Source organism: Brienomyrus brachyistius, chromosome 1 (genome assembly GCF_023856365.1).
Source record: "Brienomyrus brachyistius isolate T26 chromosome 1, BBRACH_0.4, whole genome shotgun sequence".
In the NCBI taxonomy this organism is placed as follows: domain Eukaryota; kingdom Metazoa; phylum Chordata; class Actinopteri; order Osteoglossiformes; family Mormyridae; genus Brienomyrus; species Brienomyrus brachyistius.
Genome location: NC_064533.1, coordinates 18,889,420 through 18,915,442, shown reverse-complemented (window position 1 = coordinate 18,915,442; position 26,023 = coordinate 18,889,420). Strand labels below are relative to the sequence as shown.

At 45.1% G+C, this 26,023-nt stretch overlaps 1 protein-coding gene across 3 annotated transcripts; it reads left to right on the top strand.

Moving 5' to 3' along the window:
• Nucleotides 1–28: 28 nt before the first annotated feature.
• LOC125742187 (transcription initiation factor TFIID subunit 4-like) lies at nucleotides 29–25,939 on the top strand. 3 transcript variants are annotated; one of them, XM_049013941.1, is made up of 15 exons: nucleotides 29–1,130; nucleotides 1,372–1,505; nucleotides 1,958–2,053; nucleotides 2,598–2,714; nucleotides 2,839–2,961; nucleotides 3,058–3,147; nucleotides 3,346–3,522; nucleotides 5,298–5,424; nucleotides 7,150–7,255; nucleotides 7,449–7,618; nucleotides 14,745–14,875; nucleotides 15,195–15,320; nucleotides 15,873–15,929; nucleotides 17,409–17,528; nucleotides 24,508–25,939. In XM_049013941.1, the coding sequence occupies exons 1-15, from the start codon at nucleotides 464–466 to the stop codon at nucleotides 24,661–24,663; spliced, it is 2,397 nt and encodes a 798-aa protein (XP_048869898.1). In that variant the 5' UTR covers nucleotides 29–463; the 3' UTR covers nucleotides 24,664–25,939. The 3 variants fall into 3 exon arrangements, with proteins under 3 accessions (XP_048869898.1, XP_048869892.1, XP_048869908.1); XM_049013935.1 differs by having other exon boundaries at nucleotides 1,958–2,068; XM_049013951.1 differs by lacking the exons at nucleotides 7,150–7,255; nucleotides 7,449–7,618 and having other exon boundaries at nucleotides 1,958–2,068.
• Nucleotides 25,940–26,023: the final 84 nt, after the last annotated feature.

Below are 26,023 nucleotides of genomic sequence, written 5' to 3'. Positions count from 1 at the left end.
GCTTTAAAGCCGAGACGTCACGTATTTCCACATGGGTACATAAACATGGCTGCGCTCACTGTGCGTGGTGAGTTGGACGATCATACCCAGAAGGCAAACTCTGGACGGTGTTGGAGGTGCGCTTTCCCCTTCCTCAAGTGTTAGCTTTTGAGCGTGTGAGGTGGGGCAGGAGCCCCGCAGACTGGGAGGACCGCGTGCCGCTTCAGCACGCGCCGTCAGCACGCCGGCGCGCATTCAGGCTGTCTTCGCTTTGTTGCCAAGTGCTACTTCAAGGTGAAAGCGAAACCGCGCTTTTTAAATCAATATGATGCCGCATTTGGCCGCATTCTCACAAAGTAATCGTAAGGTACAGCCTGCTTAGCTCCCCGACCTCTCTACGTCAACGTTAATGTGAGCCAGCTTCTCTCGGGTCGCCTGAACTTTAAAGTAACTATTCCCAAGTTAGGAGCGACGACAGCATTAAATGTCATTCTCCGAAACCGAAGCGAAGGTGGAGGAGACGTCGAGTCAGTTGCAAGGGGGAGCGCCGGCTGTTACCGCTACGCCTGACATTGGGCCGGTCGATGTACCGTGCGTTAATGGCAGCGGCGACTCGGCTGGATTGCGTCCAGAGGCCGCTTGCGGTGGGTGCGCGCCTCCTGCTGTGAGTGCGTCGCCTGCCGCCGTGTCCGACCCCCCCATCGCTGTCCCGCACCCGGTACCCGCTCAGACGATGGCGGTCGCCTGCAGCCAGCTGAGCGCAAATGTTTTAAACTGCAGAACAAAGTCACCCGTAGGCAACGCGGCGCCCAAAGCTATAACTGGCGGTGGCTCGCCCATCGTGTCCAGCACTGGTACCAAAATCAGTACCAAAATTATTCAAGTGAGCACTTCGGTGTCGTCAGGAGCTGGAAACGCTGGGGGCCAGGCCGGCTACGGTGTGGGCTTGGTCGCAGTGCCAAACACTGGATCGGTTACAACTGGTGTGGCACCTGCTTCCAAAGTGACACGAGTAGCGACTATAACCCAGGGGCCCTCCAAGGGTGCTGTCATCACTCTGCCGAGGGCGGCCGTTCCTCAGCAAAGCACGGGGCCCCGAGCACCCGTCAGTACCACCGTCCAACTGCCAGCCAATTTCCAGATTCCTCAAGGTAAGAAGGGTGATTTGTCTCATACTCCCTGCTTGATTATTGTATCTTATATGAGGGTAACATTGCATCTTCTGGCTGTGACACTTTATGGTACCATACAGAAAATAATTTGCAGCTATGATGTAGTCTGTGACTAAATAGTAGTAGAGTTGGTTGCATCCTCCCTAAAAAGACTGGTAAAAATGATTTCATAGTAGCTTAAAGTAATTTTCTGTTTCACCTGTGCTGTGTGTGTGTTCAGGTATGGTGCTCATCCGGAGTGACAGTGGGCAGCTGATGCTGGTGTCCCAGCAGGCCCTAGCGCAGGCTCAAGCCCAGGGGATAGTTCCTAGACCCTCTACAGGAGCTGCCCTTGTTAGAGTGCCAGTGCCACAGGTAGGTGGTGCAACAACAGGAGGTACTTTGCCATTTGGACAGAATGTACAACGCTAGTGCACAGCTGTGAGGCTGCTTGTGTACAATGCTAGCTAATGCACAGCTGTGAGGCTGCTTGTGTGGGCTGCTGCTTATCCAGTCAGGTCTGAGGGATGGGTTGTCTTGTACTCTTACTGAAACCGCATCACCTGAATTATTCCAGTAAAATATTAAAATATTAAGTCATTTTGGTGAAGGGTTTGCTGAGCAATAGTTATCCTATATAAAAATGACAGCAGGTAATAAAGTTAAGGATTTAGTGCTGGTAATTTTTCCTGCATTAAGTTTCACATGTAAGGAATGCTCATTTGCCATTTGTGTGTGTGTGTGTGTGTGTGTGTGTGTGTGTGTGTGTGTGCGGTAATTATGGTTCTGAATAATGTATATGTTCCCAAACTCATTTGTTTGTGTAGGCTTCCACATCAGCGATAATTAAAAAACCAGACACCGCCCATGTAATAAAAGTGCCCCCTCCACCAAATGATGCAGCAGTGTCTTCGTTCCAGAAGGTATCTGTCGTAAAGGTAGGATGCAGTACTTGTGCATCTGAGTTACTTTGATGTTAAGTTGTACTGGTGAATAACTATGGAAAACGGTATGTGCTCTCTGCTCTGGGCTAACAAGGAACAGTTTTAGACTGGAAGTACTCGAACTGGCCATCTGGTGAAATGAATTGTTCATCAGTACATTTAGGTGTCTTTAGCAGGCAGAACACTTGTGATGTTATATCAGCTTGGCCTGTGGTTAGGGATGTGCATGCGGAGGCTTCTCTTGCAGAGTTAGGAGTCTGATGCCTCGTTGCATCAGAATGTCTGAAAATGTCTTAGAAAATTGTGTTTATCAGGAATGTGCTTCAATCTTCTGTTTTAAGTCTAAAATGTGTGTGTGTATTGAATAAAGATTCTCTTTATTTCATAGTTTTGCTGTTATTGTTTTTCCGTATGCAAAATAATTACATGGCTTCTATGGCCTAGTTTCTGCCTCTATCCCCAGCTGAAGGAGAGAGACGGCCTTGGTTTTTGGTTTTCAGGGGCTGTAATCGGTTCATTTTAGGCATTAAATAGCACTGGTCAGACTGGACGACCGGCTCTGCCCACACCTGGACCGGCACCTTTGATCATTCCTGCTAAAAGCGAGACCGCCAAGACTGCACCCACAGCCATCTCTGCCGTAAGGCCTCCTCAGATTGGTAGAATATGAGGATCTGTGTTTGTTTTTATTCTGCTTGCTTGTTTGTTTGTTTGTAGCACAAACATTTTTAATTGTGAAGTTGAGAATTTTTCTTTTCTCCCAGGAAACCCTTGAGAATGTCAAGAAGTGCAAGAACTTTCTGGTGACGTTAATTAAGCTGGCATCCAGCGGTACCCATTCAGCCGAAATGGCGAACAATGTCAAGGAACTAGTTAGGAATCTTCTTGTAAGGCGAACAGGCAGCTTTCCATGGTTGTTTTGTTGTCAAGTGCATCAGAAAAATATCTCCTTTTAACATGATTTTTAATATTTTATGTAAAAGGATGGAAAAATCGAACCGGAGGAATTTACTGACCGGCTGTATACTGAGCTGAAGTCGTCTCCCCAGCCATATCTTGTTCCATTTCTTAAGGTAGGTTTCCTTGCCAAAAAAATCTTTTGAAATACAATTCAAACCAGTTTTTCTGTTGCATATTGTAAGAGGTCAGTGGTTTTCACTTGGTCTTGGTCTGTCCGAAGCGTTCGGCACCTAATGCAGTATGTTCTTGGTTTAGGCCCTATATCTCTGGCATGTAGGGTTATGTGTTTTGAATTAGCCATGTCTCCCCAGAGGAGTCTTCCTGCTGTCCGGCAGCTGACCCCAAGCTCCCAGCTTTTCATCCAGCAGTGTGACCCGCAGCCAGCTGCCAAACCCCCACCCGCAGCCTCGCCTACCCTGGCATCGACTGGTGCTGCAAACAAGGCCCAGCCCCTAAAACCCGTACAGCCAAACCGGCCCACCCAGCTGGTAAGTCCCACCCATTTCTCCCTGCACTGTGCAGGACGCAGACGTCCAGGGCAACACTGTCCTTTGGCCAGCAGACGTGACTGTAAGGTGCTCTCCATCTTTTATCTCTAACTTGAGTTGTATTTCACATGTTTTGCTGATAAATTAAAATGGAGACTTTCAGTTTCTCTTCTAAGTTTATAGGAAAGTGCCATTTCATCTGGGGACAAACCTTCTCCTGGTGTGCCTTGTTTGCTTGCTCTGTGTCCCACGAAGGATGCACCCTCTTTTAAAACAGTCTGCCCCATTATTCCTAGCAAAACAACCAGTGCTGGAGCACAGCAGCAAAACAACATTTACATTGTAATCTTGTTTTAAGTGAGTTTATTATTATTTTTATGGATAATTCTGTACTTTGGGTTCCTCAGAGGTTACTCTTGTGTAGTTCGTTTCTGTCATGTTTTCTCTGCACTTTGTCTTAATTTCCTTTCCCGAAGATGATCTTGCCCTGGGTAAGATGTAATCCATTTAAGTCCTTTGGCCCTCATCAGTCTTGTGAAATGGAACTAATTTGAAATCGTTTCTGACACAAGGGCACATGGATTTCATTGTTTTCACTTTCCTGTCAAGTGTACCTTATATATAATAGCATTTGCATATTCTTGTTTTTCTGTGATTCAATTTCTGACAGTGTCATATTGCACCCCGTGTGAGAATCACCCTCTTGTGTAAATTTTCTATTTATTTTTTATTTTTTTGCTAGTTCTGCATTTGAACATCGCTGTAAAGGCCTGTAAAAGTAATGAGTAATGTGGAGCCATAATTAAATGTTCTAGAAGGGACACTTCTTGGTCCTCCCTCCCCCCCCCTCAGTTCTTCCACTGCAGACTCGCTCATCGTTGGGCTCTGATGTTCAGAGTTCTCAGAGACACAGTTGTGGCCCGGGGTGTGATCCTTAACGGGATCACGGCTTCAAACCCGCTGGAAACTTCAGTGACTTTAATCTGAGGCCCTTTGAAAAAGTTGTGTGACGGTACAGCCTGCAGCTCCCAGCTAGTCCCGAGAAAAGACACAATGATGAATGTAAAATGCTTAATTTAGTCGTGGCCCCAAGCCAGGATTTCGTGACTGACTGACTGACTGCCAGCCATGACAAGGGTGCCTCTAATTCGACACTCCTGCAGAACACTCTCGCCTTTAAATGTAACCTCTTCACCATGCCAGAGATTGTGCAAAAGATTAGGAATCTGCACCCATTCTGGATAAGCGGTTGGAAGGTGGATGGATTATTTTTTTTTTTTTTTTATTTTCCTCTTCAAATGTGCCTCATCAAAAGCCCATCCATCCAATTTCTGCTCCTGTGTGTCCTTTGTAAAATCGCGGGAGGTCTGGAGCCTATCCCTAAGCTATGAGGCCGGGAATAACCATTCATTATTCATTATTTGGTGCTACGTTACAATAAGGCTACCCATATAAAGGGTTTATGAATGGTTTATAATCTGGTTATTAATTAGGTTGTAACACTTGTTTAAATTTGTCTATTTAATAATTTACAAAGTTAAAACACTTTTTATTAATGAGTTACTACCGTTTACAAGTGGCAAAAGGGAGCCTTATTGTAAAGTGGTACCCATTATTTTATCATAACAATGAAATTTTAGCTATAAGTAATTATCATTATTATAACTTTAAAACCATTAGCGGAACTGCCCTGAAATGCTCCCTTATGTGAACGACAAAATATCTGTGTGTGACTATTTATTTATTGCACACACCTTGTTTACTTTTTTTCCCAGGTGATTCACCAGCCCAGAGGGGTCATGATAAAACAGTCTGTGACGACAGCGCAGTCTGTGCCTGTGCTGGGCCATGGCCAACAAGCTCAGCGAAGGCCTGTGCCGCAAACTGCCACAAATCCCACGGGTATGTGTGACCCGGGGGGCAAATCGAGAGGGGAGGGGTGCCGCAGATAGGGGAGAGTGAGGCAGCTGAATGTCCACTGGAGGAGGGTGGAGGTGGGTGGAGCGAAATGGCTGTAGGACTGGCTCAGGATCTCTCCAAGTATGTGGCAGTGTGTGGCTCAGTGGTTCAGGATGTTGTTCCTGAGATCAGAAGGTCGCTGGTTCAAACCCCAAGGTCGGTTGAGTGAAGTTACTGTACGGTTCTGAGACAGGCCCTTAAACCCCCAGTTTTTCCATGGACTGTCTGATCCTGTTTTCACAAAAATGTGTGTTGCTTTGGATAAAGGCATCTGCTAATGTTCAGTATGTTCTTTATGCTTAAGAAAAATATTTTTTTTTGTTAAAATCTTTGTTAATCTATAAGTGGTCAGCAAATCCCTCTAATTTAAGTGCGAAATTTCAGCTGATGATTACATGTGATTCTGTCACCATCTGTCCTTTTTTATCATTGATGATAAGGTGATGTACTCCCTTCAGCTTGGTTGATTGACAGTCCTCACGCTTGCTTGACGAATGCCGTCATCAGACCATCTCAGTAACGTGACAGTCACCACTTATGCCTCATGGCACTAATGCAAAATGCTTCTTGACTTCTAGGTGGTTTTTTTATGGAAAAGTGTATTAATTCAAGTTGGTGCTAGAGCAGCCTTGTTTTTAATGATGTTTAGAGCTGACAGATCGATCGTGCTGATACCATCTGGGGAGGGTACGGCGGTGGGGTGCTGGGGAGGGGGGAGGGAAAAGAAGACTTTAGAAACTTGCATTGCCTCCTTCCACAATCTGAGCTTGTTTATCACATGTTCTCCTCCTCCTCCTCTTGGTGTGAGTGTTCATTAAGTCTTGCTTGTGGGAGTTTTCTTGGCTATCATCAGACACTATCTGCCTTGGGAAAAAAAAGCATATTTCTCGGATAGTTTTATGCATCTAGTCATTAATGCATAAAATAACGGCCCTTCTGGAGATGGTGTATAGAGGACGGCAGGGGTGTCATGCCCGGGGATGTGCTCAGCGTGAGCAAATATGTGTCAGTGCTTCCAGCTGTATTCTGAGTGTTATTGTACGTAGGACACACGCGCGCATGCACGCACACACATCTCTTCAGGGCCGTGTTTCTTACTGTGTGATCCGAGGAATAACGATGGAGCTGGGGTGAGACCGGGAATAGCGGTTTGAGCGACGGGGTGGGTGCTGTCCAGGTCGTCCCTCCCCCCGCCCCCCCCGCCTTAGCCTCTGCTGCATAGTGGAGTCATGCAGAAATGCCAGCATTCGCCTACAAGGTCTCAGAATTCCAAGGCTTGCTTCTGCAGTGCCATGACCCGGTGGCAGCAATTAGATGTACGCTGCACGGAACTGGCAAATAGGAGAAACGTTGACTGTGCCAACTGGTTTAAACTTCTGACATTTGTGTTTTTCTCCAGATACTGTGCCACCTTTTACGAGCAGTTTTTGTAGCATCACTTTTAAATGCAGCTAATTTGCCCACCAGATCAAAATAACCAAAAAAATAATTCCTATATTTTGAATTTGTGTATTTGACTCTTGGTTTGATGCAACACAGCCTTCGCATTTATATGGAATACCTTGTGTTGCATTTATTTCACCTTATTGTCCTTTATCCAGATTTCTTTGTAAAAAAAATAGAGCATTTTATCAGGGTGCTAATCCCCCACCTCCATTTTTTTCTCAGGAGGTATTATAAAGCAGGGTCCTCTTCAGGTGTCGAAAATGAACAGCATGCTGCCTCCCCAGGTGCAGAAAAACAGCTTCAGGGACAACATGCTTGGGACCTTCAGGTAATGACACCTGTTTGTCTAAGAAGTTCAGCAGGCTTGATTCTTTGAAGAATAGTTTGATTTGGCAATTTTTGTCCCTTTGAACCAAACTCGTGGTCATGTTTTTGGTGTTGTACTAAACACTAGACAAATGGCTAAGTTGTCAAGGTACCCTGAACTGATTCCTCATCAGGATTGTGTTGATTTTTGTCAGAGACGAAGATGACATCAATGATGTGGCCTCCATGGCAGGGGTGAACCTGAGCGAAGAGAGCGCCCGCATCCTCGCCACTAACGCGGAGCACGTGGGCTCCATCGTACGCTCCTGCCGAGACGAGCCGTTTCTCCCGGCTGGTATCTTGCAGAAGCGGATTATGGACACTGGTACCTGTTCAATTTACTTGCATTTGCAGCCTTCCTTTGTAGCTCTTGATCTTGGAATGTGTTCTGACTTAAAAGGCGTGCCCTACACTTTCATAGTACATGTTTAGTGTAGGTTGTTCCTTATGAATCATCGTAATTCACATTTTTGGCGGTACTCTTGGCCTTTTTGTGAGCAGGAGACCTGAATAGGAATGTGCCAGTGCACGATTTGGTTATTTTTCATTCACCCCTGTGATCGTGTCTACAACCATGTGCTGTGATATGCTTAGAGAAAAGGAGTGTGCCTTCCCATTTTATTCTCTTACTTATCCTTAACAAGTAGCCAGCAGTCTGCAATGATTTGCATCAATATGGATATGAAGGGAATGTATACAGGGCTGGAGAACCGACAGGGGTGAATTTCTTTATCTTTTAATCCCTTGGGGATGCCTGAGTTTCTGCTCTTTTTTTCCTTCTTTGGGGTCTGCACAGACGTTAAGCACTGCAGTTGCTGTAGTTTTAAAAACCAGTGTGAGATTAATCGCAGCATTGAGCACTGCATGGTTTAATGGACCTGCTGATCTTAGAGTAAGTGGAGATACTGAATACTGTTGGTCACCGGAAGCCACTCCTGACCGGTCTCCGATGCAATAGCCTTTGTGAGTCCATCTATACAGGCCAGTGCACACAGGCATTTCCTATTGGGGTCAATAAAGGTAGTCTAATCTAATCTAAAGTGGTCTCTCCCTCTTGTCCAGCAGAAGTGTTGAGGATCTGGATGGAATTTGCCTTGGTGGGCACTTGGCTTCTTACTGCTTCAGAGTTGCATGATACCCGCAGGTCACAGATCTCCAAAAATATCAGGCACCCTCCAAAAAGTGTTTTGTGTGGTCTGCTGCAATGTGCCACATGATGTAGGTGAAGGCAGCAGAGGGAAATTTTATAAAGACGTTGATATATGGTTGGTTAATGTATCTGCCTGCGTTTTGCTGCAGGTTTGCATTATTTCTTGATTGCCATTTGTTACTCATGAACTTTACATAAATCAAAATGAAGCTCTTTTGAATTCAGAATGTGGAGGGTAGTCCCCCCCCCCATGCTGAAATTTTTGACTTGAAATATTTCTGCAACAGCAGCCTGTGGTTTAACTACCCCAGAAAATTAAACAATCTCATTAATATAATTATGCCTCTGTGACTTTAACATACTTGAAACATGGAAAGGCAGGAATGCACTTGCTTCAGGGCATGGTGTGATTTCAGCTTGGCGCCTGACCTGCAGCACTTGCAGGACTCCTTAGTGAAAGCCATTTGTGTCCAGCAGGTGGCAGTGTTGATTAAAAGCAGCGGGTCGTGCCTCCCAGTCCGTTCCTTCTTGCTCACAAGAATGCTATCGCTGCAGATTTTGTTGAGGTAATGTGAAAATATTTAAAAAGTGCCATAACCTAGCATGGGCTTTATTGTGGCTGCAGTGTCAGTGTTTTGTGTGGATTTTTCCTTTCCATCTTGCACAAAATAAAACCTGTGCGTAGACATTTTGAGGCTGCTGTTTGAACCCCTGACTTGGCTGTCTGTTGACCGCTTTCATGTTTCCAGCTCATGCTGTCCATTCCTCTTGGAATTCCTGTAATGTCATCAGATATTCTCCCACCAGGCAATATTTTTTTTAACTTTTTTAATAAGGATTTTGATGCTTGTTGGTGTTTTGAATTGCAGTTTTATTATGGGAATGTTGGAATATTTTGTCTGAAGGTGTACATTATAAAATCTTTAATAGTCTAGTGTTGGTCGTCCCTTGTACTGTTCCACTTGTGTTGGGTAGCAGCTTGCTTGACCTGTGCTGTCCGGTTTAGTTTGCATTTTTGTTATAGCTACCTAGTGTTCAGGTGTAATACAAATACAGTGAGTGTGGGGGTGGGCTTTAAAACCTACTCACCAGGGACTAGGGGGCATTAACCCCTTGGGACTCAGGAATGGAGTAGATGGCCCTCAGGGTAAAATAGGCTATTAAAATGTCACTACACAAATACCCACCCCGTTTTGTACCCAGTACTCATTTTTGGACTGCTTGCATGTCTCCGAAACACAGGTGTGCCTTTTTACTGACTTTGTTTGCCTGTGAAATAGTCCATTCTGCCCCTAAATCAAGAGGATCAGCATCTTCACAGCACGCTTGTAGTTGGAGAAGTGGGAGTCCGTTGGATGTCACTTCCTCTGCTTTGGGAAGCTTAGTGTGTCGTCGGTTGTTTTAGAACAGATGCACAGCAGACTTTGTAAGCCCAATTTGTTATTTTTGTTAGTTTAATTACTGAATTATTACTGCACTCACACTAAGAGCCTCCTGCATGGAGTTAGGAAGTGTGAAGTGCACCAGCTTGTGTATATGCTCCACTGATTTTTGTTGTGTGTTTTTTTTAAACCATTTTAATAATTCATTGTCATTACGTACCAATTAAAATAAACAGCACCCTTTGCAATGGGTCGATTTTCAACTGGAGGGTGAGCTTCCTTGCTGTGTTTAATGTGGTCTGAATGGGCTGATGGATGTGGGGAGGCCATCTCCGTGAAAGGCTGTGTGTGCATGTGTTTGCGTGCACAGCAGCCTCTGAAGCACGGATGGAGGCACTAGCCCCAGGGGTTGTTGGCGGGAGGTGGGGGTAGAGTTAGGGCGTCCTGTCCCTACAGGGCGATTGATGGTCTGGAATCATTGAGCGCTTTCTGCCACTCTGCTGGGGAGTTCAGAAAGCTTTGTTGCTGCTCTGGCCGTAGGTGAGGGGGGTTTGCCCCAGGCACTCCTGGCCTGCAGCCGATTCGGCCCCCTAGGGCAAATGACTACAGATACCACACCCCAGGACACTTGAGGGCAGGGTGGTGTAATGGGTTTGGGGGGGATTTCCCAGGTGCCATTTTGTCTGGACATGTTTGGTTCAACATTTATTTGCGTTTTGAATCTTTTGTGTGTTTTAAATCTGTGGAGGGGGTATAATGCTGTCTTTTATTACCCATTGTCTTTGACTAATTATGAATTGTGGGAATAACTTCTGTTGTGGTTGATTGTGCTTTGGAATGTATGTTTTGGAAGGTAAATGCTTTTGTCTACATCACTTGATTGAGTTGGGTTTTTTTTTTTTGCTTCTGGGCACAAATGCTCCATTTGAGATGCAGGCCCTCGTGCTGCTGAAACAGACGTTTTTTTTTCCATTGTCTGCGTTTTTTGAAAGTGGGAGTTGAATGAAAACTCTTTGATCAGTGGCATCAGCGGCTGATGTTCTTGTTAAGCAATATGTAAATGCCTGTGATATTGAACAAACTTGCCCGTGAAGTGGAAATCAATCTTGCAGTGATGAACAAAATAAAATAAAAGGAGGTCTTCCAAAGCTGGAGGGCTGTGGAGAGGAGAGCTTTATGGAGATCGAGCTCCTTCCAGGCCACCTCTGTCTATTCTTCTTACCGGTTTCAGGAGCTGATCTTAATTGGTGCAGAAAAGGGTAAAATGTAGACATGCATGTAATTACAATTTTTTTTTTTTTTTTTTTTTTTACTTTTACTGAAGTGTTGGTTTAGCATGCACAGAACCATAGGGTAGAATACCTTTGTGGATGTCTATAAATATATGCTGAAAAAGAGAATGAAGGAAATTGGTGAAATGTCTGCATAAAGCTTTGTTTGGTTTTTTTGTTAAGCTTGCAGGAGGGCATTAGTGAGTCTTTCTGTAGACTCAGCAATATGGTTGGTCTGTCGCAATCAGTCCTGATGGTTCACAAGAGTCCAAGGCTGGTTTAAAACCTGTGACATTCAAGTAAATGTGAGTCCAGCTTGCATTTGCTCTGTGATTTGTTGAAATTAAGTCTTTCTAAGTATGTTCCTTAGAGTACTATGTTATAGGTAATATGGAACTGGGTTCAGAGTGAGCAGCTAGTAGGCTTTAAAATCCAGTAAACTCTAAATTTTGATGATCAGAATTCACTTTATTGTGAATTTTTGTGTGAATTTATTGCAAAATTTATGTGCGAATTTTGTGACTTGGTGTCAAACATGAAGTACAGAACAAATTTACAAGACATAGAGGGGGACAGTCCACAGAACAGTGCCAGATTGCTTAAGACGGTAAGTTGAACATTAACCAAGAACCATGGCAGTTCGAAGAGGTGACTGTCTGGGTGGGTGGAATCGGCTTCAATCTCCCCAGCTCCCCTCTTTGCTCTGGCGGGGAGCAGATCTTCTAGTGCTGGCGGCCGACAGCCTGGGATCATCTCAGCTGAGCGAGCCACACGTTGTTAGCTGGTCTTGGAGAAGGTGGAGGAAGCAGGAAACTAGATGGTGATGGAGGATGTTATGGAGGACACTCTCAATGATGGCAGAGTACAAGTTTAGTAGGATGTGTTGAGTTTCTTGAGTTGGCATAGGAAGAACAGTCCAGTCCTTTCTGGGCTTTTTTTGTTGATGGAGGTGACTTGCATGCCACACTTTAATCTGCTGGTGATGGTGGTCCCCAGGAATTTGAAAGACCTGACAAAAGACGTGGCTGGGCTGTTAATATCCAGGTGAAGGTAGGCAAGGGGTTGGTGGTTAAGGTTGACTCTCATTTCCATTGTCTTAACTAAATTGAGTTCCAGGCTGTTGCTGGCACAACAGGCAGCAAGATAGCTCACTTCTCTGCGATAGGAGGTCTCATCGTTCCCACTACCATTGTGTCATCCGCAAAGATTTTGATTGACTTGTCTGCAGAGGTTCAGTAATTTGTGTACAGTGGAAACAGGAGAGGTGAGAGGACACATCCCTAGGGGGATCCTGTGCTGATGGCCATAGGGTTAGACTGGTGGGGTCCCAACCTTACATACTGCTTCCTGGGAGCTGGTAATCCACTGGCAGATGCTTATGGGAACAGCTGAGCTAGCCGAGTCAGCTTGCTGTGGAGAAGTGAGGAGACAATATTATTGAAAGCTGAGCTGAAGTCTGCAAACAGGATCCTGATATTTGTTGGGGGAGTCCAGATGTTGGAGAATGTGGTGGAGGGACAGTTTGACTGCATCCTCCACTGAGTGCTATGTTCTGTATGCAAATTGCAGACCGTCAAGAAGGCAGTCTGTGATGGACTTGAGATAGGCCAGCATCAGATGTTCCCAGGTCTTCATAACTGCTGAGGTCAGTCTAGTGATCTTGTCTCTCTTGGGAACTTGGATGATTAAAATCTGAGTGAAGCATTGATTCATTGTTTTTGGAAATACAAGAATGGCCATTTGAAAAGTGCATATAGTTCCGCAGTGAAAATGGCTGTGAATGTGCAGTAAGTGCAGAGTCCAGCTCCAGATATTTGATCGCTGTTTTACTTTAAGTCTGCATCATTTAAGCAGCATTTAACCTAGGCTAAGTAGAAAGTGAAAACGGTCTGAGCCTGGTAAGTCTAAAAGTCAGGATCACAGCAACATTGTTATTGGATAGCTCTCTCTTGGGGTATGTATTTATTTTGGGACCACCCCCCCCCCCCACACACACACACTTTTTTCCACCACCCAGATAAAGAGCAAGCAACAGGCTTGTAACTAATGCGCCGGGAGTCTGGGAAAGCAGTATGACAACACATTTAGACCCCTGAATAGAAACCAAACTGGGTCCATAGCTTACAGTGTCCTCCAGAACCTGCCTGATCTAGCAGAACCTTAAGGACTTTTGGAATGCAAAAGGCTAGTGTTTAATGTTTTAGCTTTTTTAATCCTGGGGGGTGTGTAAAGCTCCTCTAATACCCTTTGGGTTTCTTAAGGACTACTTGTAAATATTTGGAGTTTTTCCTGGGGGAGGTTACCGGACCATTTGTGGATGTAGTCTGTAGCCTTATTGTGATACTTTGCTAAGCAAGGAACCTTTCATCTGTAATGGCAAAAAAGGCTTTGAAACCCTCCAGTAACTGTCCTTATGTCCTTCAATCTCTGCCTCTGTGAAGGTGATGGGAAAATAAGCGCTGGGAAGTGGGCTAAACACAGCTGATTTGACACTGAGTAATCATTAGCATGCTAAATCTGCACCAGTACTGGTCCATTTAACAACTGATCTGTGCAAATACCCTAGTGAAAGATGTTTTTCATACACGTGTTCCTTAAGTGACCCACTTATCACTTTCTACAGGTATATGTACATTTTTTCTTTTACAATTTTTCCAAAGATTTTTGCATCATCAGCCAATGGAATTTTTGTAAGTGGGATGTGTTTGTGGATGGTACCTGTATGGCTGTGCTCTTTGGGTTTCAGCCAGCATAGACCCCATGAAAAGATCTGCACTGAGGTGAGGAGATGGGTGAGGCCCCCAGCCTGCCAGAAGCACCATTCCACACGTGAAATTTATCAAAATGGAAATTGAGCCTTTAGCAGGCTCAAATAAGAGATTTAAATGTGCAGCTTCCCAGTCTCTAATCTGGGGGTTGGGGCTGCTTGGCATTGGTCTCTCAAGCCCCTGTATCACTGGCTATATGGCTCCAATAATTCTGAGGGAGGTCTGTCTGCGTGAGACGGAAAAGTGTGTCTGATTCAATAAAGAGATATGAAGTGTAGCAGCAGCTGTTGATGCAAACTTCAATCGTGACTGGAAAATATCGAGCAAACTGCAAGTCTGAGGCGATCCAGTTGTATCTTAAAACGCACGTTTGTTCCAATTTCTTACTGACAGTCAAAGCATTTTGTTTGAGCTGTAGTATGCTCAAGATTGTCCCCGTTCTGTAAGGCGGTCTTACAGGGAACGAGACGTCTCTTTTTTTAAAATTTTATTGTATTTATTTTTATAAATAATCTTTTATTTAATTGGTCGTCCCCTCAGTCGGCTCTGTTTTGGACGTTGACTCGTGTCCATGTTGTCGGTGTCCTATGAATGACCTTGCTGACAGAATGGTTTCCCCAGGCATGGCAAACAAGCTAGTGCCTGTTACCCTCATGCTGCAGGCAAGGTTTTATTAATGCAATGTCTGCAATCCTTTTTGAAGTTGTGACTTTATGGGTGGGTGGTGGGGGGTGGGTTTAATTTCCTTTCTTTTTTCACCCCCCCCCCCCCCATCTGTTAACGTGGTTGACTTTCTGGGGCCTACGTACCTGCCGTGCTGATTAATTCCTTCCTTGCGCAGCCTGTGTAAAGGTGTGATGCGCTCTCAATGCCCCGGCAGGTAAGAGGCACGGCATAGCAGATGTCAGCCCGGATGCAGTCAGCCTGGTTTCCCATGCGACGCAGGAGCGACTCAGGGGGCTGTTGGAGAAACTCACGGCAGTGGCACAGCATCGCAAGATATCCCACAAGGTCTCTCTCTCTTATTGCTCTTGGTGTTAAATAAGAAGCTTAATTATGGCATGGTTTAACCAATGAAATCTCACCTCTGTCAATGATTGGCAGTAGTCCCACCCACAGTGAGGTTTTACCAATAAATACTTTACCCCACCCTACTGAAGAAAATACTTTCATTAGCATTGTTCAAACCATGTACTGTTTTATATTATCTAGAAAGCAAGAGATACATTTTTCCCCTGTAAAGATGCTTGCATGTTGGGTGCTTGTGAATATGGTGCAAGATGGCAGTTAACAGATTTTATTTTTTTCCCCTCAATCTTCCAAATCTCAGGATGACTTCCATCAAAGGCAAATAAGTGACACCCGGTCGCAGCTTAAATTCCTAGAGCAGCTAGACCGTCTGGAGAAGCAACGCAAGGAACAGGAGGAGCGTGAGATTCTGCTGCGCGTGGCCAAAGTGAGAGGGAGTCATGTGTCGCACATCACGTCGCATCATTCGCCTATTGGGGATGAGTCGCATGTCAGAAGTGTCACCATTCACGGTGCTTCATATTGACAGTTCTTGATTCCTGGGTCACAAGCACTTACTGTACATCAGTGTTTCTCAACACAGTCCCTGGGGATCCCCAGACAGTCCACATTTTTGCTCCCTCTCAGCTCCCAGCACACCTGCACCAGGTGTTCAGTGTTTTTGATCATGAGGGAGCAAAAATGTGTACTGTCTGGGGTTAAGAAACACTGCTTTACATGTATTCAGTTTGATTTTCAAAGAGACCCAGCTAAAGCAGGAGTGAAGCCAGAGCTTGGCTTCGTTGATGGACAAATGGGGGGGGCGGGTCTGATTTTAAAAGATCCAGTGCAATTTGAGTCAGTAGTGGGAGGTTTATTCATTAACCCTGTGACTGCATTTGAGAATGACATGTCTGCCAAGCTTGTGGTCAGGAAAGGTTGTGTTACACGTCTGCCCCGTGGTCTTTTTGTGTTGTGATTGATTGCTTTACCTTTCAAGAGTCGCTCCAACCGCGAAGACCCAGAGCAGCTCCGGCTGAAGCAGAAAGCCAAAGAGGTATGGGTGATTGGTCTGCTGTCTCCAAGCTCCTATTGGTTCATGGGGATTATACCCCCCCCCCCCCCCCCGATAGTCAGGTCAAGGTTTACCCTGCTATCACACGTAATTTCCTGCAGCCCTGGGGCAGAGGCGGGAATGTGGACGTGGGCAGCTGTAGGCAAGGGGACGCTGATGCCTTTCTGGGTGACGGTTCTTACACTCCCATTGCCAGTGTCACTGATAAAACATAGTGATGTACTTGTGTGTCCTTTAGATGAACGTAAACTGTGTGTGTGTGTGTGTGTGTGTGTGTGTGTGTGTGTGTGTGTGTGTGTGTGTGTGTGTGTGTATACCCTGATATATAAAACACTTCTGCAATAGGCTACAATTTTAAGGATAATTGTTCATTTTGTAAATCTGATACAACTTATAATTCTTAGGCTTGAAGGTGGTGCAGGGATTTTGTTGTAAATGAAAAGTGCCTCTGGCTTTTAATTTCCTGGGCCCAGTATTTATTTTATTTTTTTTCCTGCCTCTGATGAAGCCCTTGTTTTCGCACAGTTCACATCGTGCTGTAGGGCTTCTTATACTATAACTTGGAGTAGTTAAGCTGCGTGTCCCACAGGTCCTTGCATAGCAACTGTAGGAATCGACGAATAAGTTGGTTTGCATTGTCTGCCTCACGCTTGCTGACTTTCACGTTTCCCAATACCCATTTCCTCACATTCTTCACCCGAGAGAAAAGGCTTTGCTAATTGGAGCTTATTTTAATTGAGCCTAATATTGGAGCTATCTGGAATTAAGCACCCCACGGCGAATGGGAATAGAATCAAATGAAAGCACCTAAGGTTGAGATGGAGAGCAAGGAACTTTGTTTGTGCGTGTGCACCACCATACTTGGGGCTTCCGAAAGACCATGGATATTGTGACGGAAGACTGGATGCTTTTTTTATTTTTCACGTTAAACCTTGAGTGCGTCTCTATGTTGGAAGCACCAGGATCTGACATTGTCGTACAGAGGTACCTCTAAGTGTTTCTGCACTACTGCACCTTTTGAGCATCATCTTTGACGCTTCTTGTGGATGTACCACTGGCCACATTTCAAGCCGGATCTTCTTCTAAATTCTTTAAAATGAATCACGCCTTTGTCTGTGCCATAAGAAACTAATCCCGGAGCGTGCACTCCCGTGCAGTCTTCTGTGTGTGTTAATTAAGCTGCTGTTCTATGGTTTGTTGCCGTGATTCACTGGAGAACCTGTAAATCACCTGGGGTTTGATCTGACAACAATAGAATGTCTTTACTGGATGAGCTCCAAGGCTTCTGTGGTTTGTCCCGCAGAAGTTTCCCTGGAGATTCCCTTCGTACCCGAGTAGAAAATCGGAGGGTTAAGCCCCCAACTCTTCAAACCCAGCAGAGAATTAAGGAAAACAAGCCCTGTTCAAAAATGGTGTCACATTCTTTTGTTTGTTCCTTCTCTCTTGTGGCGGGGGGAACAGATGCAGCAATTGGAATTGGCGCAGATGCAACAGAGAGATGCAAATCTCACGGCGCTGGCAGCGATTGGGCCTAGGAAGAAGCGCCCATTCGATTCCCTGGGCTACGGATCGGGGAATGAGGTAGGGAATGCAATTATGCTGCATGCTACCACGGCCCCTCAGCTTGTGTGTGCAGTCCTGAATGATTACACAGCCCCATTTCTAATTCTCCCCCCCACCCAACTCTCTGTTGTTGACTTAATATCAGTAATAATTACTGCTAAATGCATGCCCTTTCCAAGAGGTATAGCCATGTTGTCATTGTGGTTTTTTGTTTATTTTTGTAAAGAGTTGTGGACCCTTATATAGATTTAGGTTATTCGTTATTCGTTATTCTGCGGGTCCAGCATTAATCACACATCTCCCTAAGCTGTGTTCTGCTGTTGGACTGTACTAATGATCGCTCTCATTACCTGCTCTTGACGTGAACAGACAGATCTCCATTGTGGGTATTGGTGCACGTTTTCAGCATTTTGAATGTGTCGCCTCACCGCCCCCTTTTTGTAAAACAACACCGGTCTGTAATGTGTTGGGCGGCAGCACAGGCTATGCCTTCGGCGAACCTGTCGCCACATAGATTTCCACATAGTGGTGAGCTGGGCCTTTTAGGCAACATGACCGAGCAAAAGCCCACCGTGACGACTCAAATTCCGCCGGGTGGAACTTTCTGGAAGCAGAGCACAATGCCACAGGTCCTGGCACCCTTCCATTCCCTCACACTGTGGGAAGGGGGTGTTTTACAATGAACCCTCTCCCCACTCTGAACCAGTACCCAGGGAAACGGATATGGCCAGGCTCATGGTCTCCTTTTGGTCCTTTTCGGCTTTTTCACTGACATACAGGAACCAAACCATACCAGATCCGTACTGCAGAGAGACACTAGTTGCAGCTCAGCTCCAGCTCGCTTAGGATTTTCTACTGCAGAAGGGTCGGCACAATAAAGGTATCGACGTGTTTGGAGAGCAACAGTGACATAAAACCAAAGAGATGATTCTTTACTGTTCACATGGGGTATATCATGATTTACTAGGTGCTCATTTCTGCTAGCACGTCTGTGCAAATCACCGTTGTGTTAGCATCAAATGCTAGGGGAATTAGCATTAGCTTGTGTAAATATGCAATATGCATCTTTTACGTTCAGCCATTCTGTATTACTTTTTCAAGCTGGAGATTGGGAATGTACCAATGCATTGCATTGTGCGATGCTACTGATCCATGCATATTGGTACAGATCGCTGTTTCTTTCTTGTCTCTGTGCATTTCAGCCAATCAGATGGTGGTGACGCAATCAGCTCAGTTTGCGCACAAGCCGGGCCATGTCAGTGCAGGTACCACTCACATAATTTACAGTAGAAGACGTTGTGGTACGGCTTGGTTCTTGGAGGCAGTGGAAAAGCGTCACTTGACAATTAAGCACTTTCACATGTAGAGCAAGTAAATAGCAAAAATTAGCCGTATATATGTAATCTCACTATGTGTTTTATATAGTTTCACTTGTATTAATGTTGGGCTGACTTATGTCCCTAAAAAAATGCAAGAATATGAATTATTTGCTGTTAAGTGCACCCATCTTTCTGGTCAGATGTTTTAATTTTCTAAGAATTTGTGTGGAAACACGAATATAATCAAAGAGATTCACAGTGGTGTAATTTTGTGGATTTGGGGACATTCTGCGCATAAAGCAGAAAAGTCCTCCGAGGGGCGCTCTTCCCCATTAGACATATCAAAATTAACCAGCTGGGGAGAATCACAAGGAACTCAGCAAGATTTTTAACAAAGGGCAACATGCAAGATGGGCAGAATCCCTTCATACGAGTCCGCGTGCACCTCCCTGAGACGGCCTAATCTCCCTGCATTTCAGACTCCGCACCCTAAAGGCCCGTTTGTGCGCATGCAAAGTTGGGTGTGTCGCCCACCGCCAACAATGTCGGCAGGACGCGACGGCTGAGGCGTGAAGTAAGCAGTTTCTCGCTCCGCCAGTAACTGTGGGGGCAGCGCAGATGAAAGGCGACTTTCGAAAATGATGGTCGTGCATTTTTGAGAAGTTGCGACGCTCAAACTTGGAGACACGTGGGTTGAGAGACTTTGAAACCGCTGGCCATTTGTCTGACAGGTAAACTGCAGCCAAATTGCGCAGATAACAGCCACAGCCTTTTGCCGTTTCAGTCTTTAACCAGCATACCATATCTCATTTAATGGCTCTGCTGACACTCTGGCCCAGTAAACAGAGTGACGATACTGCTGGACTTTCTTATAGGAGTAATTTTGGCCTTGGTACCCTTTTTATGGACCACTGGGGACGGTGTGTGGCTCAGCCAGTTAGGTCTCTGCTTGTTATCAGATGGTCACTGGTTCAAATCCCGTCTGACCACATCTCTGTTGGGCCCTGGAGCAAAGTCCCCAACTCTCCAAAAATGCTCCAGGGCACCGGATGAACAGCTGGCCTTGTTCTCAACTTTAAGAAGGAGAGCATGATGGGATATGTGGAAAAACACATGCTATTGTACCTGGTCTCATACTTGTAGAAATAGCAAAAAATAAGCTCAATTTTATTTCAGTTGGTAGAACCTAAACTGGCATTTTTTGCGTTGGGAGTGGATGTGCACTGCACCACCTGCTGGTCAGACACTCCCACACGCACAAAAATGTCAACATAAATGAATAATTAGACAGTCTGTATACTTTCTGATGTGTGAAGATGACTGGGCTTGGTTTCCATAACCTACAGCAGGTGATTAATGATTTTAAAGCAAATCCCTTGATATTCCCCTGATACCTGACATTAGTTTACTGCTGTCCTGAGCCTTCTGTTGGTCAGGTCAAGTCACATCACACCCCCCCCCCCCCAAGCTCCATCCAAGCTTTGACATCATCAGAGGAAGTCAAGCGTTGGCAGCGGGGTGTGGATTTTGAAGATGCATGTCGCATGCTTTGGGTATCAACAAGGTAGGTTCAGTCCTGCCTAGCAGGAATTGTTTGCTCAAAATATTACACACATGGTTAGGTCCCCCCCCCCAGACAGTGAATGTCACATGGGTACCGCACGCACGGTGGGGGCTGTCTGTTCGCTCCCTGCCCGCTTTTGTTTAAGGGGTAGTGGGAGCGCTAATGGAACACTTTCCAAGACTTTTCAGCAAACGTATGGAGGGATGAAATGGAGACCCTGTTAATGAGATTTCTCTCCCGAAGGCATCGCTGGGAGGGTTAACATTCACTACACAGCTCCCCCCCCCCCACACACACACACACACACACACACACACAACTGCCAGTGCGACACTTCAGTGCAAAAGCTTTTACAAGGAATAAGACGAAACCCCCTCCCTTTCCTAGTCCGCATATTGGCGCTGCGTTGACGTGCCATAAAAACATCGTTTGAAAGCCCAGAAGAGGGAGTACGCGGGTTATTTTTATTTTTGCAGAATGAAGGTGAAGGATTTTAGTCCTGAACACTGCTAGAGGGTAGTTTTTCCCCCTTTTTTCCCTAAAAGGTTCCTAGGCTAATGACTACAGAAAAAGCAGACTTTCACCTCCCTCAAGTTCCAGGGAATTATAAAGGACGTCGCTGTTGGGTTACTGCGAATCCCCAGGGGTTTTAGTTTCATTTAGGACATGGCCCCCGGGCACCTCCGTTGCATCCTGTTGAATTGACCTCCTTTTCAACTCTGAGCTGGCAGCTGCACTGCCGAGCACTACTCTCCCCAGGACCTGGGGCGGTCATGTGACTCCTGTGACCTCTGACCTTCTGTGCCAGACCAGGTAGCCGTTGCCCTTCTCTCACTTTGCATGAATGAGGGGTGCTGGAAGAAATGCGGGAGGTGGTGGCTGCTAACTTTTTATTTTATTTGCATTTTGTTTAATTCAGCTCAAAACGTAAGTACATGTGAAAATGCTGAAAGAGAGCTGTTTTCTGATGCATGCTTCTGTTTTGTAGAGTTGTACATTAGGAAGCTGTGATTTTATACACGCAAAAATGCAGTGGTGAGAATTAACATGCCTCTTCGTATCCAGCTCTGTTTGGGTGAGTGACACCAGATGGCCAGATTGAAAAGAAACCGTCTTGAAAATAAAGCCATAGCCCAAGGATTTAATTGTGTGTGTGATGGGGGTGGGGGGGGGCTTGAGGAATAGGGCCCAGCTCCTCTGGGAGGGCTCCAGTGTCACACATCACAGACTGACCCAGACTCTTATTCCGGTTAGACCTCCACAGATTACTCATGCAGCCAAGTTGCATGACGTGGTTTCTGGTCTGTGATCTTAGAGTTTATCGAGCTCTTACTTCAGCTGGATTGGTAAAGGACTTTAAATTATGTTCGTTTATAAAATAATTCTGGTGCAAGGTCATCTCCAGCAATGATTAACATGGAACGGTAGAGCATGCAAAGGCCTTTGAGGCCTGGTGTAAGATTTCTTCCTAACGCCTTTGACGTTTGTGACGGACTTTCATACAAAATGCACCCGTTAAGATACACAGTGACCCTGTTGTGTTGCATAAAGTTAAAATAAATTAAATAAATATCATTACCTATCCTACAGTATGAGTCGCATGTAGATTTAAGCGTGTTACGCTATATTTGCAGTATGGAGGTTTTGTTAAATTTATGTCTGAAATTTATTGTGTATGAGTTGTGATTCAGTTTAACTTCACAAAGTTCATGTTTTTGAGAGCCTTTTTAATGTAGGGCAAATACCTGACCATTAAGGATATCTCATCACTGTTCTGTAAAGGAAGAAGGAAAATTATATTATCTTCAAATGAATTTGGCCATCACCCACCTACTCACAGGACTGTAAACCTTGAGCTGATATCCAGGCCTGATTGGAGCTCAGAGCAGATGTCCAGGTCATTTTAATAACAAGGGAGTCCGAAGTGTTTCAAAGCCATGGTGTTTATTGATGTGCTGTTCGAACTGCCAGCCATCGCGTGAACTCTGACCCCCCCCCCCCAAGCGCTTAGGCTGCTGGGCAAGTGGCCAGACTGCATGCGGGTATGTTGAGATTCCCTCTGATTTTATTCGCACCCTTACAAGAAGATTAAGAAGAGGACCTTGTAGAACATTACCGTGTTATCCTTGGCGACGGAGAAATAGTCAAAACACTGCCTGCAAGGATCTGAATATTTTAGCCTCAGAAAAGTGGTAGTGCTACTATGGTTGATGCCATATCATCATTAAATTGTACTGAAAATGTGCGTCTTATTGCTGCTGTATTTCGTAAGAGAATGGGAGCGAGAACTGGAGGTGCTGCCCTCGCTGCCCTCGCTGCCCTTCTCGGTATCAGCACCTGCATCGGGCTCTTCGGCTCTTGATTGAGATGTCAGCACGGCTAAGTCGTGACGAGGCTGTCATCCATTGTGCGGATGCAGGATGCTCCATTCCTCCGGAGGGGTTAACACACCCCCAGGCATCTCCTTAGCCCCCAATGCCCCCCCCCCACCCCAAATGCTCCTGGGCGTTTTGCTCCGGGGGTGGTTGTGTGAAGGAAACATACTTTTTGCTATTTTCTAAAGGCGCAGTTGCAATGGTGCGTCCAAATCTTTGCACGCAGCTGCTCAAGTCCATGTAAAATCAAAGGGTTTGAACTTTCGCCGGCAGCATAAATATATGCTGATGTATTGAAGGTGAAATTAGTGATGGATTAAAATGTAGTCATCTCTTGCATCAGTGTTTTTAAAATGCTTTTCACTTTATAAAGCCTCTGAACTAAATCTAGGCAGACGTAAAGCTTTCACATTAGTGTGAATCCATCCCTTTATTTGTCATTGTGGCTTTGTTGTTCTGTCTTGCTCTCCCGAAGCTTGCAGTCGATAGGATTTTTGAAGAAAAATCTTTTGAAATTTTCATAACTCACTGGTTAATGAAGGTTTATCCTGACACATTTTGTACACTGTGATTGGCCGCAAATGACCAACACTCAATTTGATATGCGAGTGAGTGTCCCGGGTGCTGTTTATATACTATATGTGCTGCCTTGCATCACATCCTTGCGTCGATCAATGGATTCGAGCTGCAGCTTTTGTTGTACTGAATTTTCAATGACTTGTGATGCAATCTGCAATGTCTGGTACCATGTTTGAAACAGCTCACGCCGTGGAATTTCTATAAATGCATATGAAAGACCTTTGTCGAGAATCCTCTGTATTAGTTTAGTTTAATTAGTATCTAATTTTTGGTTTATTTAATTTAATGTCCCTAAGGCAACTAGGTATGGAAATTTTGAAAGTGCTAGATTTTGCCTATATAAATTGCAGATATTACCCAAAGCCTTTGAACAAGATTACCCAGAAGCCCTTGCAGCAGTAATGCCTGAAAGGGTGGTGTTTTTTTTTTTTTTTTTTGGAAATCCTCTCTAAGGGCAGGAATATGCATTCTGCAGAAGGCTTCAGGCCTGCCCTCAGTGTGTGTGAGTGCAGCTGTGGCAAGGGGAGAGGAGAGGAGTGTGGGGGCCGGCCCCACATCCAGGGGGCACCTTCCCCAGCTCCAGTTGCATAGCCTGTGGGCACCATTTTGTGTGTGTGTGTGTGTGTGTGTGTGTGTGTGTGTGTGTGTGTGTGTGTGTGTGTGTGAGAGAGAACATTTGAAGTGCTGGTCAGGGTGCCGTGAGCCCCACAGGTTGGCCACTGTCCGCCTGCTATGTTGTGCGGTTGCTCCCCCCCGATCCTGCGAATGTCTCTATCTGACTGTCTGATAGGCAGCTGATGAAATCGATGCCAGTGCATCATAAAATGTTTCCCGATAATCTGGCCCCGGCTTAAGCTCACCATGGCTTCTCATTTGATTTACCTGCTAGAGCGGTTTTTAATTTTCATCTGCACGTCATCCTGGTGTCTGTCTGTCTGTCTCGGAACTTGGATATGCTGTTTCAGTTGTGTGTGTTCAGTTTGTGTGCTGACTGTGCATTAGTGAACAGGCCCGCTTTCTTTCCGGGAGATTCAAGAAGATTCCTGTGAAGTCCTCATTAGCACCTGCAGCGACTTATAATGGTAACTTAATCCAGTGACTCAGCTCTGTCTCTGTTTCTTCTAAAGTCTCCTCTTTCTTTCCCCCGCTCTCTCCGTCAGGTTCCAGGTGCTCTACCTTCCTCTGTTCTGCCTCCCCAAAAGCCGCAGCCCCTCCAGAGGGTCACCAGGGTCTGCCTACGGGACCTCCTGTTTTGCATGGAGCAGGATTTGTCGCTCAGACACTCTCTGTGCCTGTACCGGGCCTTCTTAAGATAGCTGCACATGCCCAACCATGACGATAAACGCTGAGGACGGTCACTCACAGTCCTGGGTTGGTGCAGATCTACGCAATAGGTCCGGTACCGTGTCTGACCTGTGCCTCATGGTTAGGACGACACGTTGGGTGTGATGTTTACACAGGGCCGGCCACTGCGTTCGCTATGTTCCCTCCATACCATCCATGGGTAACGTGCTTCCTTTGGCTGGTTTCATGCGCAGGGATTACTTTGCCAAAGCTAAGAAATTCCAGGAAAAAATGTTCAAACATGGGTATGCTTCCCAGTTAAGCCATAGTCACTAAGCTGTGCCTTGCTGGATGATTGTACTTCATTAAAATAGATTTTTGTTAAAGGAATTTAACTTAAGCAATTAAGATGTGGTTTATTTCTATGTATGGACCAAATTTTGCTGAGGTTAAAAAGGGTAAAAGAAAACGTTATATCAGGAATTACCCATTGCTCTTTGTGGGTTAAGGATGCATTTTCCTGACATTGAATTTTTACTCATCTGTTTGTAAATGCGTCTTTGTGTGTGAAGTAATGGAAAAGAATCATATTTCAGTCGCACCAAAGGGTAAAATGTTATGTTGAGGCTAAGGTTTCCAAGTTTGTTGAGTTAGTATCTGAGTTCTACACCAGTTATAAGACAGCCACACCAATATTTGTAATGATGTTGTGAATTGCAGAAGTTTGTTTTGGTTGGAATTGTCCAGAATTAGTGAATTGAAAACCATTATTTCTTATCCTGTTTTTGTGTACTTTATTTGCAGGGTATCTGAATTGGCCCTTATTTTTCTTCATTATTAAAAAAAAAATTGGGGAAATTTAACTTAATTGGGGAGAAGGGAAATGTGTTGTGGCGAATCAAAAAAATTGGCATTATTGTTATGGACACAAGTGGTCAGGATCTGTCTCTTGTTGGTTTCGGCGATGTTCCTTATTGCCTCGGTGGGAAGTGGTGGCATTCTGTGTCTGATCTGCAGTGGAAGCCTGTTAGCTCTGTCCAAATGTACTGTAGGGAAATTTCATTGGCAATAATGTTCATTCACTGTTTACAGAGTTTGCTTTGGACAGATTTCTTGGTGGGCTGGGTCGGGGGGAGGAGAGTGTGGGGTTGCTGGATACCAGGAGTGGAAAAATAGATTTTCTTTCTCCTGAAACATGGGATATCACTGAGGGCTTCCTTAATGTGTCATGGACCGTATCATTTTTTGACCTTTATGTTTCTGATTTTGTTATCCATGATGGTTTAATATGTTAAAAATAAAATCAGCACTGGCAAAAAAATTTCTATCACTTGTTAATCTTCCCAGCTGATAAATGTATATTTCTCTTATTAATAATTGTCATTGTTGACT